Genomic DNA, 19,983 nt, shown 5'->3' on the forward strand with positions numbered 1-19,983 from the left:
CTCATTGTAGTCCTAGTGACCATAACCTAGTATGTTTCTCATTGTAGACCTAGTGACCATAACCTAGTATGTTTGTCATTGTAGACCTAGTGACCATAACCTAGTATGTTTCTCATTGTAGACCTCGTGACCATAACCTAGTATGTTTCTCATTGTAGACCTAGTAACCATAACCTAGTATGTTTCTCATTGTAGACCTAGTAACCATAACCTAGTATGTTTCTCATTGTAGACCTAGTGACCATAACCTAGTATGTTTCTCATTGTAGACCTAGTAACCATAACCTAGTATGTTTCTCATTGTAGACCTAGTGACCATAACCTAGTATGTTTCTCATTGTAGACCTAGTGACCATAACCTAGTATGTTTCTCATTGTAGATCTAGTGACCATAACCTAGTATGTTTCTCATTGTAGACCTAGTGACCATAACCTAGTATGTTTCTCATTGTAGACCTAGTGACCATAACCTAGTATGTTTCTCATTGTAGACCTAGTGACCATAACCTAGTATGTTTCTCATTGTAGACCTAGTGACCATAACCTAGTATGTTTCTCATTGTAGACCTAGTGACCATAACCCAGTATGTTTCTCATAGTAGACCTAGTGACCATAACCTAGTATGTTTCTCATTGTAGACCTAGTGACCATAACCTAGTATGTTTCTCATTGTAGACCTCGTGACCATAACCTAGTATGTTTCTCATTGTAGACCTAGTAACCATAACCTAGTATGTTTCTCATTGTAGACCTAGTAACCATAACCTAGTATGTTTCTCATTGTAGACCTAGTGACCATAACCTAGTATGTTTCTCATTGTAGACCTAGTAACCATAACCTAGTATGTTTCTCATTGTAGACCTAGTGACCATAACCTAGTATGTTTCTCATTGTAGACCTAGTGACCATAACCTAGTATGTTTCTCATTGTAGATCTAGTGACCATAACCTAGTATGTTTCTCATTGTAGACCTAGTGACCATAACCTAGTATGTTTCTCATTGTAGACCTAGTGACCATAACCTAGTATGTTTCTCATTGTAGACCTAGTGACCATAACCTAGTATGTTTCTCATTGTAGACCTAGTGACCATAACCCAGTATGTTTCTCATAGTAGACCTAGTGACCATAACCTAGTATGTTTCTCATTGTAGACCTAGTGACCATAACCTAGTATGTTTCTCATTGTAGACCTAGTAACCATAACCTAGTATGTTTCTCATTGTAGACCTAGTGACCATAACCTAGTATGTTTCTCATTGTAGACCTAGTAACCATAACCTAGTATGTTTCTCATTGTAGACCTAGTAACCATAACCTAGTATGTTTCTCATTGTAGACCTAGTAACCATAACCTAGTATGTTTCTCATTGTAGACCTAGTGACCATAACCTAGTATGCTTCTCATTGTAGACCTAGTAACCATAACCTAGTATGTTTCTCATTGTAGACCTAGTAACCATAACCTAGTATGTTTCTCATTGTAGACCTAGTAACCATAACCTAGTATGTTTCTCATTGTAGACCTAGTAACCATAACCTAGTATGTTTCTCATTGTAGACCTAGTAACCATAACCTAGTATGTTTCTCATTGTAGACCTAGTGACCATAACCTAGTATGTTTCTCATTGTAGACCTAGTAACCATAACCTAGTATGTTTCTCATTGTAGACCTAGTGACCATAACCTAGTATGTTTCTCATTGTAGACCTAGTGACCATAACCTAGTATGTTTCTCATTGTAGACCTAGTGACCATAACCTAGTATGTTTCTCATTGTAGACCTAGTGACCATAACCTAGTATGTTTCTCATTGTAGACCTAGTGACCATAACCTAGTATGTTTCTCATTGTAGACCTAGTAACCATAACCTAGTATGTTTCTAATTGTAGACCTAGTGACCATAACCTAGTATGTTTCTCATTGTAGACCTAGTGACCATAACCTAGTATGTTTCTCATTGTAGACCTAGTGACCATAACCTAGTATGTTTCTCATTGTAGACCTAGTGACCATAACCTAGTATGTTTCTCATTGTAGACCTAGTGACCATAACCTAGTATGTTTCTCATTGTAGACCTAGTGACCATAACCTAGTATGTTTCTCATTGTAGACCTAGTGACCATAACCTAGTATGTTTCTCATTGTAGACCTAGTGACCATAACCTAGTATGTTTCTCATTGTAGACCTAGTGACCATAACCTAGTATGTTTCTCATTGTAGACCTAGTAACCATAACCTAGTATGTTTCTCATTGTAGACCTAGTAACCATAACCTAGTATGTTTCTCATTGTAGACCTAGTGACCATAACCTAGTATGTTTCTCATTGTAGACCTAGTAACCATAACCTAGTATGTTTCTCATTGTAGACCTAGTGACCATAACCTAGTATGTTTCACATTGTAGACCTAGTGACCATAACCTAGTATGTTTCTCATTGTAGACCTAGTAACCATAACCTAGTATGTTTCTCATTGTAGACCTAGTGACCATAACCTAGTATGTTTCTCATTGTAGACCTAGTGACCATAACCTAGTATGTTTCTCATTGTAGACCTAGTGACCATAACCTAGTATGTTTCTCATTGTAGACCTAGTGACCATAACCTAGTATGTTTCTCATTGTAGACCTAGTGACCATAACCTAGTATGTTTCTCATTGTAGACCTAGTGACCATAACCTAGTATGTTTCTCATTGTAGACCTAGTAACCATAACCTAGTATGTTTCTCATTGTAGACCTAGTAACCATAACCTAGTATGTTTCTCATTGTAGACCTAGTGACCATAACCTAGTATGTTTCTCATTGTAGACCTAGTGACCATAACCTAGTATGTTTGTCATTGTAGACCTAGTGACCATAACCTAGTATGTTTGTCATTGTAGACCTAGTGACCATAACCTAGAATGTTTCTCATTGTAGACCTAGTGACCATAACCTAGTATGTTTCTCATTGTAGACCTAGTAACCATAACCTAGTATGTTTCTCATTGTAGACCTAGTAACCATAACCTAGTATGTTTCTCATTGTAGACCTAGTGACCATAACCTAGTATGTTTCTCATTGTAGACCTAGTGACCATAACGTAGTATGTTTCTCATTGTAGACCTAGTGACCATAACCTAGTATGTTTCTCATTGTAGACCTAGTAACCATAACCTAGTATGTTTCTCATTGTAGACCTAGTAACCATAACCTAGTATGTTTCTCATTGTAGACCTAGTGACCATAACCTAGTATGTTTCTCATTGTAGACCTAGTGACCATAACCTAGTATGTTTCTCATTGTAGACCTAGTGACCATAACCTAGTATGTTTCTCATTGTAGACCTAGTAACCATAACCTAGTATGTTTCTCATTGTAGACCTAGTGACCATAACCTAGTATGTTTCTCATTGTAGACCTAGTGACCATAACCTAGTATGTTTCTCATTGCAGACCTAGTGACCATAACCTAGTATGTTTCTCATTGTAGACCTAGTGACCATAACCTAGTATGTTTCTCATTGTAGACCTAGTAACCATAACCTAGTATGTTTCTCATTGTAGTCCTAGTAACCATAACCTAGTATGTTTCTCATTGTAGACCTAGTAACCATAACCTAGTATGTTTCTCATTGTATACCTAGTAACCATAACCTAGTATGTTTCTCATTGTAGACCTAGTAACCATAACCTAGTATGTTTCTCATTGTAGACCTAGTGACCATAACCTAGTATGTTTCTCATTGTAGACCTAGTGACCATAACCTAGTATGTTTCTCATTGTAGACCTAGTGACCATAACCTAGTATGTTTCTCATTGTAGACCTAGTGACCATAACCTAGTATGTTTCTCATTGTAGAACTAGTGACCATAACCTAGTATGTTTCTCATTGTAGACCTAGTGACCATAACCTAGTAATGTTTCTCATTGTAGACCTAGTGACCATAACCTAGTATGTTTCTCATTGTAGACCTAGTTACCATAACCTAGTATGTTTCTCATGGTAGACCTAGTAACCATAACCTAGTATGTTTCTCATTGTAGACCTAGTATGTTTCTCATTGTAGACCTAGTGACCATAACCTAGTATGTTTCTCATTGTAGACCTAGTTACCATAACCTAGTATGTTTCTCATTGTAGACCTAGTATGTTTCTCATTGTAGACCTAGTGACCATAACCTAGTATGTTTCTCATTTTCGGGAAACACATAAATAACAAGGAAGCAACCAACTGTTGTTCCACCATCAAACAGATCCCAGTCCAGATGACAGCAACGACATGACCTCATTCAACTGACGACCAATCAGACTCACCGATGGAAGCTTCTCCTCCATGGCCCTCTCTATGGCGATATCCACCATGTTGGCTGACAGGTCCAGGCCCAGCACTTCCACGCCGAAGGCCTGCAGAACATCATCGTCACCATTCGGATATACAGTGGGGAGAACAAGTATTTGATACACTGCCGATTTTTCCAGGTTTTCCTACTTACAAAGCATGTAGAGGTCTGTAAATTTTTATCATAGGTACACTTCAACTGTGAGAGACGGAATCTAAAACAAAAATCCAGAAAATCACATTGTATGATTTGTATGATTGAAGTGTACCTATGATTTAAAAAAAAATACAGACCTCTACATGCTTTGTAAGTAGGAAAACCTGCAAAATCGGCAGTGTATGAAATACTTGTTCTCCCCACTGTATGACCTAACCACATCCTGCTGTGTAACGTGAATGTTCATATTTCCAACAATATATATCATAAACTTCCTATTTACTAAATGTCACTGGGGGCTGACCTTTGCCATGTAGAAGTTTCCACCACCGATGCCACAGCCCACATCCAGCACCTTCATTCCAGGTTTCAAGTTCAGCAGGTTAACAAACTCCTTTTTTAACACAAAGTGAAACCCCCCCCCCAAAAAAAAACTGAACGTGTCAAGCCCATTCCAATAATAACTACACACACGTTCTGTATTTGTATATAAAGAAGGCCAAAAGAGCACAGTACCCTGGTAGTCTGTGTAACCTCGTCTAAACAGTAACTATGTTTCAGCAGTCTGTGTAACCTAGTCTAAACAGTAACTATGTTTCAGCAGTCTGTGTAACCTAGTCTAAACAGTAACTATGTTTCAGCAGTCTGTGTAACCCAGTCTAAACAGTAACTATGTTTCAGCAGTCTGTGTAACCTAGTCTAAACAGTAACTATGTTTCAGCAGTCTGTGTAACCCAGTCTAAACAGTAACTATGTTTCAGCAGTCTGTGTAACCCAGTCTAAACAGTAACTATGTTTCAGCAGTCTGTGTAACCTAGTCTAAACAGTAACTACACAACCTGTCCATCTGTCCATAGGAAAACAACAACCTTTCTGCTCTGGGTCTTGATGTCACAAACCTGTGTTGGCGGCGTGTGTATGTGTGTGCATGTGTAAGTGTGTTTGTATGTGGGCACGAGCGTGCATGTGTGTGTGTGTGTGCGTGTGTGCAGGACTCCCAAACCTCAAACCTACCTTGGTAGTGCTGTGTCCCCCAGTGCTGACGTATCCTGCCCCAAACATCTTTTCGTATCGCAGGATGCCTTTGCGTGTGTACTGCTGGTTGTCCAGGAACTGCTGGAAGGTTCTGAAGCCCTCTTGACAGGCGGTGTCCCGACCCACCTTCTCCAACAGCCAACACACCTGGTTCTGGTTGTTCTTCATCTGAAGAGGGGAATGAGACAGGAAGATATAGGGAGATTTAGATGCCACACACACACACACACACACACACACACACACACACACACACACACACACACACACACACACACACACACACACACACACACACACACACACACACACACACACACACACACACACACACACACAGCAAATAGCCTGACAGTGGCATTAATGTTCATTTACACACATTATCTTAAGATACAACACAATCAGTAGCAATAAAGCACCCTACCTTGATGTATGTCTGCACGGTTTTATTGAGCACGATGTCAAAGCCAAACACCTGCTTCTCCGGCCCCTCTGACTCCTCCCGTAGTGTTGTTGTCATCAAGTGACTGTAGTGGGCCGACGATCTGTAGTGTGTAGGGTTAAAGGTCCTCTTACAGTCACCTGGACAGACAGACAGACAGACAGACAGACAGACAGACAGACAGACAGACAGACAGACAGACAGACAGACAGACAGACAGACAGACAGACAGACAGACAGACAGACAGACAGACAGACAGACAGACAGACAGAGAAAGAGAGAGAGAGAGAGAGAGAGAGAGAGAGAGAGAGAGAGAGATGGTTACAATCAGACCATGAACATACCATGGCATTGTTGAATACTTGTTTCTGATTGGCTTGAAGGGCATTCTAGAGCATGCATTATTTTCCTATAACACACAGTATATCAGCACGGTAGAATTCAATGGCTATAGATCATTCTTACACATCCTCTGTTTGAGCTGGTTTTGAAAGCAAAAGATGAATTGAAAACATTTTCATAATGGCAAGCTAGAACTGATGGTTTACTGAGATAAACTAGCAAGTCTGTTTGTTTGGTTACCACGGCAAGTACTCTAAACTAGCTAGCTACTTCAGTGGACGTTGAGCACCTATCTAGCGGCAAAGGAACACATATCTAGTGGCAAATGTGTTAAATGATAGCCAAGGTATTAAAAAAGGATAATCAACTTGGGGCTCTATGCTTTCTCTGGAAAATAATACAACTCCGTGGAAGGGTCACGTTATTCATTATTCACCATAGAACGCATAGCCTCTCAGTGATTATCCCTTACTTACACAACAGCTGGAAGTAGACTATCTGATGTGAATTTAAGTATCCCATGAAGGTGAAAGTGGACTGAATAGGGATCTGTTAAGTTAGCTAATAAATGATGAGACAGACGACAGGATGAGAAGAGTGTCTGGGTAGATATATCCCCATGTTGCTTCCACCTATCAAAACCTCTCAGTTCTACAGAGGGTTTAGAGATTCATTAGACTGGAAGAGTGACTCACAATAGATATTCAGGTGATTTTAGAGCTCGTACCTGATTGGTAGTTGCAGGATTCCCTGAAGAACAGGTATCCTCCGGGGCAGAGCCATCCCAGCATCCTCTCTGTTAGTGACGTCAGCTCCTCGTCACTCAGATACATCAGTAGCCAGTTGGAGAAGATGATGTCAAAACTGATGGGGGGGGGGGGGTACACATCAGAATAACACCATAACTGATGGGGGGGTACACATCAGAATAACACCATAACTGATGGGGGGGTACACATCAGAATAACATCATAACTAATGGGGGGGGGGGGGGTACACATCAGAATAACATCATAACTGATGGGGGGGGGGGAGGGGTACACATCAGAATAACATGATAACTGATGGGGGGGGGTACACATCAGAATAACACCATAACTGATGGGGGGGGGTACACATCAGAATAACATCATAACTGATGGGGGGGGGTACACATCAGAATAACACCATAACTGATGGGGGGGGGGGGGGGGGTACACATCAGAATAACATCATAACTGATGGGGGGGGGGGTACACATCAGAATAACATCATAACTGATGGGGGGGGGGTACACATCAGAACAACATCATAACTGATGGGGGGGTACACATCAGAATAACATCATAACTGATGGGGGGGGGGGTACACATCAGAATAACATCATAACTGATGGGGGGGGGGGGGTACACATCAGAATAACACCATAATTGATGGGGGGGTACACATCAGAATAACATCATAACTGATGGGGGGGTACACATCAGAATAACATCATAACTGATGGGGGGGTACACATCAGAATAACATCATAACTAATGGGGGGGGGGGGGGTACACATCAGAATAACATCATAACTGATGGGGGGGGGGGTACACATCAGAATAACATCATAACTGATGGGGGGGGGTACACATCAGAATAACACCATAACTGATGGGGGGGGGGTACACATCAGAATAACATCATAACTGATGGGGGGGGGGGGTACACATCAGAATAACACCATAACTGATGGGGGGGGGGGTACACATCAGAATAACATCATAACTGATGGGGGGGGGGGGGTACACATCAGAATAACACCATAACTGATGGGGGGGGGTACACATCAGAATAACACCATAACTGATGGGGGGGGGGGGTACACATCAGAATAACACCATAACTGATGGGGGGGGGGTACACATCAGAATAACATCATAACTGATGGGGGGGGGGTACACATCAGAATAACATCATAACTGATGGGGGGGTACACATCAGAATAACATCATAACTGATGGGGGGGGGGTACACATCAGAATAACATCATAACTGATGGGGGGGGGGGGTACACATCAGAATAACACCATAACTGATGGGGGGGGGGGTACACATCAGAATAACATCATAACTGATGGGGGGGGGGGGGTACACATCAGAATAACATCATAACTGATGGGGGGGGGGTACACATCAGAACAACATCATAACTGATGGGGGGGTACACATCAGAATAACATCATAACTGATGGGGGGGGGGTACACATCAGAATAACATCATAACTGATGGGGGGGGGGGGTACACATCAGAATAACACCATAATTGATGGGGGGGTACACATCAGAATAACACCATAACTGATGGGGGGGTACACATCAGAATCACATCATAACTGATGGGGGGGGGGTACACATCAGAATAACATCATAACTGATGGGGGGGGGGGGTACACATCAGAATAACACCATAATTGATGGGGGGGTACACATCAGAATAACACCATAACTGATGGGGGGGTACACATCAGAATAACACCATAACTGATGGGGGGGTACACATCAGAATAACATCATAACTGATGGGGGGGTACACATCAGAATAACACCATAACTGATGGGGGGGTACACATCAGAATAACATCATAACTAATGGGGGGGGGGGGGGTACACATCAGAATAACATCATAACTGATGGGGGGGGGGAGGGGTACACATCAGAATAACATGATAACTGATGGGGGGGGGTACACATCAGAATAACACCATAACTGATGGGGGGGGGTACACATCAGAATAACATCATAACTGATGGGGGGGGGTACACATCAGAATAACACCATAACTGATGGGGGGGGGGGGGGGGGTACACATCAGAATAACATCATAACTGATGGGGGGGGGGTACACATCAGAATAACATCATAACTGATGGGGGGGGGGTACACATCAGAACAACATCATAACTGATGGGGGGGTACACATCAGAATAACATCATAACTGATGGGGGGGGGGGTACACATCAGAATAACATCATAACTGATGGGGGGGGGGTACACATCAGAATAACACCATAATTGATGGGGGGGTACACATCAGAATAACATCATAACTGATGGGGGGGTACACATCAGAATAACATCATAACTGATGGGGGGGTACACATCAGAATAACATCATAACTAATGGGGGGGGGGGGGGGGTACACATCAGAATAACATCATAACTGATGGGGGGGGGGGGTACACATCAGAATAACATCATAACTGATGGGGGGGGGTACACATCAGAATAACACCATAACTGATGGGGGGGGGTACACATCAGAATAACATCATAACTGATGGGGGGGGGGGGGTACACATCAGAATAACACCATAACTGATGGGGGGGGGGGTACACATCAGAATAACATCATAACTGATGGGGGGGGGGGGGGGGTACACATCAGAATAACATCATAACTGATGGGGGGGGGGGGGTACACATCAGAATAACATCATAACTGATGGGGGGGGGGGGGGTACACATCAGAATAACACCATAACTGATGGGGGGGGGGTACACATCAGAATAACACCATAACTGATGGGGGGGGGGGGGGTACACATCAGAATAACACCATAACTGATGGGGGGGGGTACACATCAGAATAACATCATAACTGATGGGGGGGGGGGTACACATCAGAATAACATCATAACTGATGGGGGGGTACACATCAGAATAACATCATAACTGATGGGGGGGGGTACACATCAGAATAACATCATAACTGATGGGGGGGGGGGTACACATCAGAATAACACCATAACTGATGGGGGGGGGGGGGGTACACATCAGAATAACATCATAACTGATGGGGGGGGGGTACACATCAGAATAACATCATAACTGATGGGGGGGGGGTACACATCAGAACAACATCATAACTGATGGGGGGGTACACATCAGAATAACATCATAACTGATGGGGGGGGGGGTACACATCAGAATAACATCATAACTGATGGGGGGGGGGTACACATCAGAATAACACCATAATTGATGGGGGGGTACACATCAGAATAACACCATAACTGATGGGGGGGTACACATCAGAATCACATCATAACTGATGGGGGGGGGGGGTACACATCAGAATAACATCATAACTGATGGGGGGGGGGGGTACACATCAGAATAACACCATAATTGATGGGGGGGTACACATCAGAATAACACCATAACTGATGGGGGGGTACACATCAGAATAACACCATAACTGATGGGGGGGTACACATCAGAATAACATCATAACTGATGGGGGGGGGGTACACATCAGAATAACACCATAACTGATGGGGGGGGGGGTACACATCAGAATAACATCATAACTGATGGGGGGGGGGTACACATCAGAATAACATCATAACTGATGGGGGGGGGGTACACATCAGAATAACATCATAACTGATGGGGGGGGGGGTACACATCAGAATAACACCATAACTGATGGGGGGGGGGTACACATCAGAATAACACCATAACTGATGGGGGGGGGGGGTACACATCAGAATAACACCATAACTGATGGGGGGGGGGGGGTACACATCAGAATAACACCATAACTGATGGGGGGGGGGGTACACATCAGAATAACACCATAACTGATGGGGGGGGGTACACATCAGAATAACACCATAACTGATGGGGGGGGGGGGTACACATCAGAATAACACCATAACTGATGGGGGGGTACACATCAGAATAACACCATAACTGATGGGGGGGGGGTACACATCAGAATAACACCATAACTGATGGGGGGGGGTACACATCAGAATAACACCATAACTGATGGGGGGGGGTACACCACAGAACAACACCATAACTGATGGGGGGGGGGGGGTACACATCAGAATAACACCATAACTGATGGGGGGGTACACATCAGAACAACACCATAACTGATGGGGGGGTACACATCAGAACAACACCATAACTGATGGGGGGGGGGGGGGGGTACACATCAGAATAACACCATAACTGATGGGGGGGTACACATCAGAACAACACCATAATTGATGGGGGGTACACATCAGAATAACATCATAACTAATGGGGGGGGGGGGGGGTACACATCAGAATAACATCATAACTGATGGGGGGGGGGAGGGGTACACATCAGAATAACATGATAACTGATGGGGGGGGGTACACATCAGAATAACACCATAACTGATGGGGGGGGGTACACATCAGAATAACATCATAACTGATGGGGGGGGGTACACATCAGAATAACACCATAACTGATGGGGGGGGGGGGGGGGTACACATCAGAATAACATCATAACTGATGGGGGGGGGGTACACATCAGAATAACATCATAACTGATGGGGGGGGGTACACATCAGAACAACATCATAACTGATGGGGGGGTACACATCAGAATAACATCATAACTGATGGGGGGGGGGGTACACATCAGAATAACATCATAACTGATGGGGGGGGGTACACATCAGAATAACACCATAATTGATGGGGGGGTACACATCAGAATAACATCATAACTGATGGGGGGGTACACATCAGAATAACATCATAACTGATGGGGGGGTACACATCAGAATAACATCATAACTAATGGGGGGGGGGGGGGGGTACACATCAGAATAACATCATAACTGATGGGGGGGGGGTACACATCAGAATAACATCATAACTGATGGGGGGGGGTACACATCAGAATAACACCATAACTGATGGGGGGGGGTACACATCAGAATAACATCATAACTGATGGGGGGGGGGGGTACACATCAGAATAACACCATAACTGATGGGGGGGGGGGTACACATCAGAATAACATCATAACTGATGGGGGGGGGGGGGGTACACATCAGAATAACATCATAACTGATGGGGGGGGGGGGGGTACACATCAGAATAACATCATAACTGATGGGGGGGGGGGGTACACATCAGAATAACACCATAACTGATGGGGGGGGGGTACACATCAGAATAACACCATAACTGATGGGGGGGGGGGGGGTACACATCAGAATAACACCATAACTGATGGGGGGGGGGTACACATCAGAATAACATCATAACTGATGGGGGGGGGGGTACACATCAGAATAACATCATAACTGATGGGGGGGTACACATCAGAATAACATCATAACTGATGGGGGGGGGGTACACATCAGAATAACATCATAACTGATGGGGGGGGGGGGTACACATCAGAATAACACCATAACTGATGGGGGGGGGGGGGTACACATCAGAATAACATCATAACTGATGGGGGGGGGTACACATCAGAATAACATCATAACTGATGGGGGGGGGGGTACACATCAGAACAACATCATAACTGATGGGGGGGTACACATCAGAATAACATCATAACTGATGGGGGGGGGGGTACACATCAGAATAACATCATAACTGATGGGGGGGGGGTACACATCAGAATAACACCATAATTGATGGGGGGGTACACATCAGAATAACACCATAACTGATGGGGGGGTACACATCAGAATCACATCATAACTGATGGGGGGGGGGTACACATCAGAATAACATCATAACTGATGGGGGGGGGGGTACACATCAGAATAACACCATAATTGATGGGGGGGTACACATCAGAATAACACCATAACTGATGGGGGGGTACACATCAGAATAACACCATAACTGATGGGGGGGTACACATCAGAATAACATCATAACTGATGGGGGGGGGGTACACATCAGAATAACACCATAACTGATGGGGGGGGGGGTACACATCAGAATAACATCATAACTGATGGGGGGGGGGGTACACATCAGAATAACATCATAACTGATGGGGGGGGGTACACATCAGAATAACATCATAACTGATGGGGGGGGGGGTACACATCAGAATAACACCATAACTGATGGGGGGGGGGTACACATCAGAATAACACCATAACTGATGGGGGGGGGGGTACACATCAGAATAACACCATAACTGATGGGGGGGGGGGGGTACACATCAGAATAACACCATAACTGATGGGGGGGGGGGGTACACATCAGAATAACACCATAACTGATGGGGGGGGGTACACATCAGAATAACACCATAACTGATGGGGGGGGGGGTACACATCAGAATAACACCATAACTGATGGGGGGGTACACATCAGAATAACACCATAACTGATGGGGGGGGGGTACACATCAGAATAACACCATAACTGATGGGGGGGGGGTACACATCAGAATAACACCATAACTGATGGGGGGGGGGTACACCACAGAACAACACCATAACTGATGGGGGGGGGGGGTACACATCAGAATAACACCATAACTGATGGGGGGGTACACATCAGAACAACACCATAACTGATGGGGGGGTACACATCAGAACAACACCATAACTGATGGGGGGGGGGGGGGGTACACATCAGAATAACACCATAACTGATGGGGGGGTACACATCAGAACAACACCATAATTGATGGGGGGGTACACATCAGAATAACACCATAACTGATGGGGGGGTACACATCAGAATAACACCATAACTGATGGGGGGGGGGGTACACATCAGAATAACACCATAACTGATGGGGGGGGGGTACACATCAGAATAACACCATAACTGATGGGGGGGGTACACATCAGAATAACACCATAACTGATGGGGGGGGGGGGTACACATCAGAATAACACCATAACTGATGGGGGGGGTACACATCAGAATAACACCATAACTGATGGGGGGGGTACACATCACATATTAAGCCTGATAATAGGATGTTATAAAGGCTCACAAAAGCTTAGAACAAGTATTAATGCGTTATACCCATCGGCTTTAGGCAAAATGCGTCCCAAATGGCACCATAGTCTCCATATAGTGCACTACTTTTGACCGGAGCTCTATGGTCCCTGGTCAAAAGTAGTGCACTACATAGGGAATAGGGTGTCATTTGGGACACAAACAGTGTCACCTCATATTAGTGTATTCAGTTCCAACCGAAGGCTAAGGTATAGGTGAGACATCTCGTCAAACCAGTTTTAAAAAATAAATACCTCAGTCATAGACTTTGAACATGTTATCAATCCAAAGTCATAAAGTCAATAGCTTTATGCAAACAAAACACCCCAAATCAGAGCACTTTTCTTATCTTTCTAAGTTTACCAGTAAACTACCCAGAATTTTGTTCACTTTCAATGGAATATACGGCATTTTAGAAGGTAAAAATCAAGTGTCCTTTTTTGGGTACTTCAGATTATCACCGGTGTCCGTAATGATCTCTGGCCCTCTGTGTGGCCTCACTACATGGAAAATATTTAAGATGATTTTAAAATAAACAATAGAATGACAAAACATAATCTAAAATATAATATAAACCATTCAGCATTAAATATACTTTATATTATCTTGTACAGACTTTGCTCTTCTATGTGAACATGTCTGTTGTCAATGTTGGTGGCAGTAAATAGTAGCAAGAGTTCATTGAAAATAAAGCCATTGTTGATTAGATGCTTTTAAAAATTAATTTGGTTATTTTCTCTTGAACCATATGGTCTATCTATCAGAAACTACTGGACAATATGGGACACAGATATAGAAAATGTATACTATATATAAATATATATATATTTTTTTTACAGTTTTGCAAGTATAAATTACCAAATTTACCATAGATTGCCATAGATTACCTCTTAATTACCCAAATCACAGAAGATTCTGGTAACTTTGGTAAATTACCGGTAGCTTTTCAACCTTACGCAAACCTGTTTTATAATATATTATATTATCATTATATCCAAAAGCAGACCTGTTTTATAATATATTATATTATTATTATAAACATTATATCCAAAAGCAGACCTGTTTTTGGGGAAGTCCAGCTTGGTGACGTCTGCCTGGAGGAAGGAGGCGTTGCCATGGTGACTGTTGTCCTGTCTGTTCTTCTCCACGAAGCTCTCCATGAAGTCGACCGCTGTCACGTGACTGGCCTGGGTCAACAGGTGGCTGGTGTACCTACTGGAAGAGACCAAAACACACAAACACAAAGGGTCAAACACCTCCACATCAGACAGCGAGGATCAAACTGCCAACAAGAGTCAATGTCACCTGACCAGGAAAAACACAGGTCCCCATCATAGCCCAGGGCCAGGAGTTTTCCGTGTCAGGTCACATGGTCAGTTAAACCTCATGGCTCTACAGAGATCATGACACAGTACATGCTTGATGTTATTAAAAGTCTATCTGATCTGTTGTTTTATAGATATAGTTCAATAGACCCACTGACCCGATCCCGGCGCCCAGCTCCAGGACCCTCTGGCCGGAAAGGCTGGGCAGCAGGGAGAGGATCTCAGGCAGTTCGTGCAGGGTCAGCTCCTGGGCATGAGAGTCCAACATCATTTCCTCAACCGTGGCCTGGCGGCTGTGCTCCTTCCAGAACTCTGTCATCGTACTCCTCTCTACTCAGTGGAAAGAAGAGGAAGACAAGAACTAAAGCAAACTGCTGGACAAATACACACCAAAACCAACACAAACACCAACATACTGTATTTGTACATTTGTTGTATGTGCCCAGTCTGTGTTTTATTTTGATAAGAATTGACATTCTATGCTAGTCTATTCTAGTCTATGCCATTCTAGTCTATGCTATTATAGTCTATTCTATTTATTATATTTTAAAGCTATTATAGACCAGAGTGTGTTGTGATCTGAGTTTGATACCGTAGAGTTACTACAGCATGAGAACAACAAGAGGTACAAATCTCCAGAACTCTAAAGAGCAACAAGAGGTACAACTCCCTATAACAAGAGGTACAAATCTCCAGAACTCTAAAGAGCAACAAGAGGTACAACTCCCTATAACAAGAGGTACAACTCTCCAGAACTCTAAAGAGCAACAAGAGGCACAACTCTCCAGAACTCTAAAGAGCAACAAGAGGCACAACTCTCCAGAACTCTAAAGAGCAACAACAAGAGGTACAACTCTCCAAAACTCTAAAGAGCAACAACAAGAGGTACAACTCCCCATAACAAGAGGTACAACTCTCCAAAACTGTAAAGAGCAACAAGAGGTACAACTCCCCATAACAAGAGGTACAACTCCCCATAACAAGAGGTACAACTCTCCAAAACTCTAAAGAGCAACAAGAGGCACAACTCTCCAGAACTCTAAAGAGCAACAACAAGAGGTACAACTCTCCAAAACTCTAAAGAGCAACAAGAGGTACAACTCCCCATAACAAGAGGTACAACTCTCCAAAACTGTAAAGAGCAACAAGAGGTACAACTCCCCATAACAAGAGGTACAACTCCCCATAACAAGAGGTACAACTCTCCAAAACTCTAAAGAGCAACAAGAGGCACAACTCTCCAGAACTCTAAAGAGCAACAACAAGAGGTACAACTCTCCAAAACTCTAAAGAGCAACAAGAGGCACAACTCTCCAGAACTCTAAAGAGCAACAACAAGAGGTACAACTCTCCAAAACTCTATAGAGCAACAAGAGGTACAACTCCCCATAACAAGAGGCACAACTCTCCAAAACTCTAAAGAGCAACAACAAGAGGTACAACTCCCCATAATAAGAGGTACAACTCTCCAGAACTCTGAATTGCTGGAACAACATATCCTAGAAATCAATCACTGTTTTGTAATTAATAACAATAATCAGAACTACAGCTAACAGTTTATATAACTGTCAAAACAGGACACAATCATTAATAAATCACTATAACTGCCTGACGACTCAAATTCAATTATTCTGATGCTCTATATTTCGCGTCAGTGGACGTGGCTTAGAGTTTGGCCAGAGCAAGAAGTTTGGGTAGCCAGACAATATACAATACATGACCAAAAGTATGTGGACACCTGCTCATCCAACATCTCATTCCAAAATCATGGACAATAATATGGAGGATGTCCCCCCCCCCCCTTTGCTGCTATACCAGCCACTCTTCTGGGAAGGCTTTCCACTAGATGTTGGAACATTGCTGAGGGGGACTTGCATCCATTCAGCCAGAAGAGCTGTGAGGTCAGGCACTGATTTTGGGCGATTAGTCCTTGCTCGCAGTCGGCGTTCCAATTCATCCCAAAGGTGTTCAACGGGGTTGAGGTCAGGGCTCTATGCAAATATAGCCAAATCCACTAATTTGAAGAGGTGTCCACATACTTTTGTATATATAGTTATATTTATAGTGTAACTGCAGCAGCTACCGCTATTAGTAGCTAACTAGCCTGCTATCAATGTATCATCTAGTAGTTATAGTGGTTCCCAACTCCGGTCTTCCAGTACCTCCCAACAGTTCACATTTTCAATGTAGCCTTGGACAAGCACACCTGATTCAACTAATCATCAGGCCCTCAATTAGTTGAATTAGGTACGTTTATCTGTGGCTACAACAAAAATGTGTACTGTCAGGGACAGGAGTTGGGAACCACTGTAATGGTACAGTGTAATTTACAGTAAACCATTCCAGGACTGATCTACATCAGTTAGGATTGCTTTCATCACTCACATGAACCGACTAAACTCTGAGCACATGTTGGGCCAAAAAAAAGCCTTGTAATTATTAACTTCTGACAAGAAAATGTCCATCACATTGTAATAAACCCACACTGTTACAGTCGATAGATAGAGGATGGAAACCAAATCATCCTTACCTTTGATGTCCATGTTTGATGAAGTTCAAAACAGTTTAAATTGTTTTTAAAAAAAGAAGAAAAAAGAAGAAAATAATAACTATTAGTCTTAGTGTTCAGTGACTCTAACAGCACCAACTATCCGCCGATGGTATGTTGAGTGTAATCACTGTCAGACTAGTGGAAACCTTTTGTGACGGCTCGTGTTCAAATAACGGGTGACATATGTGCGTGTAGGAGTTGGCTTTCCATATCGACAGGTACAGAACTGACCATTCCGATGCTCCGAATATGAGGGGAGAGAACAATTACTCATGAATAATCATCTGGGGAAAAAGAAGGGGGGGTCTATGTTGGCACGGGATTTCCCTTACCTTACAGACCATGCCTGTTGAAGAACCGAGCTGGTGAGATGTCAATTATTCAGGAGGAGGAGATAAAAACGATATTGAGTCATCCATCCATGTGGAATATAAAAATAAGAGTCAGATGTATGTAAATAGGGCGTATTAAAGGTATAGCTGGTGGTCTGTGCACAGGGTGTCTGCGTGCGTTATTTTACCGAGGTTGAAACGAGTCCCTTTCGTCCCAAATGTGCTGACACGGTTGGGATGGAGTCGCTCATGTGTGGTATGTATGCATACTCGGATTGCGCAATGCCTGCCTCATGCATCTGCTTTCTTCCAAAGCGTGTCCTTTAAAGGGCCAGCCCGAGCCAGGTAGTGCATGGTTCAGATTGATGATGATTAAACTCACGCAGCAGATGACATGACCAGACGACAACATTTTTTTATTTTTTTTATTTTGAATTGAGGAATTACACATTTTCTTTCCATAATGGGAGGCCAGCTGTTATGAGAAACACATCCATTTCAAAATGGGCATAATTACAATACATGTTATTACCAAAAAAACATTAAAAGTACCAGCATTACATGTAAGGGGTTACAAAAACACGTTACCAGCAAAAAATATTGTAATCACATTACGGATACTTTTGAAAAACTAGATGATTACTTCAAGGATTACTTTTACATTCAGAAAGGATGTTTGCGATAAAAAATTATAATAATTGACACATTTTCTCAATGACATTCAAATCAGCATTGAAAAAAGGGGCAAGTTTAAGTTTATTCCACCCGAGCAAGTCTGAACACAAGTCAGAGACCACTATGATAACACACCAAATGTGTTTGGAGAGCAGGCTACAGTCCAAGCTATGTCTTCCAATGGCGAGACTGCTGTCGGTATCCGAAGATGATCCAACTTGAATAAACGCTTGGAGCAGCAGTGACATCAGTGACGTAGTCTATGGCGATACGGATATCACTTATTATTGATGTGAATCACACTGCTGCTCTCATTTAGCTATTTGCGCTTTACGGATTGTGGTTGTTGTGGATGGCTATTCAAAAAATCTAAATGTGCATTTGAACCCAATAATGGTTGAATTCAAGAAGTTTAAACTGCCTATCAATCATTGTTTTTGAAACCAGTGGACAGCCACTGAAAACATGCGCTCTTGGAACACTTGTATAGTGGAATAATGGAATAAAAGTGAAGATTGTATTGCTCAATCTAATTGATGCTGAAAAAAAATCCATAGGCCTAATGGACACATGCTCAAACTCGCACACATTTAATCGACTTAAAGGGGCAATCTGTAGTCGCTACAACCATGTTTGCACTTATAAATGATATATATACCTTACCAGTCCAAAGTTTGGACACACCCACTCATTACAGGGTTTTTCTTTATTTTTACGTTATTTTTCAACTCGAATCAATGAGTCCAATCAGTCCTCCATGACGGCAAAATCATAAACAACAGAGTATGGCTGGATAATAAGTCCTCTGTTTTGGGGTTATGCTCAGGTTAAACAATTTGGCTAATATATACTTCCATATTTCCAAGTCCTATTCTTGAAGATCAAGGGGTGTAACATATATTGGAATGACTGCAATTCTGATAGACTTTGGTTTTTAATGTAAATATATAATTTAATCGTATTAGTATATGTAGTAGACAGTGATGGGTTAGAAG

General features: G+C 42.8%; 1 protein-coding gene across 6 annotated transcripts in view; it reads right to left on the reverse strand.

Annotated features, from left to right (window-relative positions):
• Nucleotides 1-18,533, reverse strand: part of LOC109865015 (phosphoethanolamine N-methyltransferase 3) — a 22,361-nt gene extending 3,828 nt beyond the window's left edge. The window contains exons 1-8 of one of the 6 annotated variants that reach the window (XM_031798121.1): nucleotides 18,314-18,533; nucleotides 15,589-15,760; nucleotides 15,165-15,320; nucleotides 7,045-7,181; nucleotides 5,957-6,114; nucleotides 5,512-5,700; nucleotides 4,802-4,891; nucleotides 4,316-4,405 (exon numbers count right to left, since the gene is read on the reverse strand). In XM_031798121.1, coding sequence (XP_031653981.1) covers nucleotides 4,316-4,405; nucleotides 4,802-4,891; nucleotides 5,512-5,700; nucleotides 5,957-6,114; nucleotides 7,045-7,181; nucleotides 15,165-15,320; nucleotides 15,589-15,749 — 981 coding nt within the window. In that variant the 5' untranslated portion in view covers nucleotides 15,750-15,760; nucleotides 18,314-18,533. Of the gene's footprint in view, nucleotides 1-4,315; nucleotides 4,406-4,801; nucleotides 4,892-5,511; nucleotides 5,701-5,956; nucleotides 6,115-7,044; nucleotides 7,182-15,164; nucleotides 15,321-15,588; nucleotides 15,764-17,960; nucleotides 18,228-18,313 lie in introns of those variants that run through there. The other 5 variants (XM_031798124.1, XM_031798120.1, XM_031798123.1 and 2 more) reach the window with 5 other exon arrangements.
• Between the last annotated feature and the right edge of the window lie 1,450 nt (nucleotides 18,534-19,983).

The sequence above is a fragment of the Oncorhynchus kisutch genome, linkage group LG19, assembly GCF_002021735.2.
Source record: "Oncorhynchus kisutch isolate 150728-3 linkage group LG19, Okis_V2, whole genome shotgun sequence".
In the NCBI taxonomy this organism is placed as follows: Eukaryota; Metazoa; Chordata; class Actinopteri; order Salmoniformes; family Salmonidae; genus Oncorhynchus; species Oncorhynchus kisutch.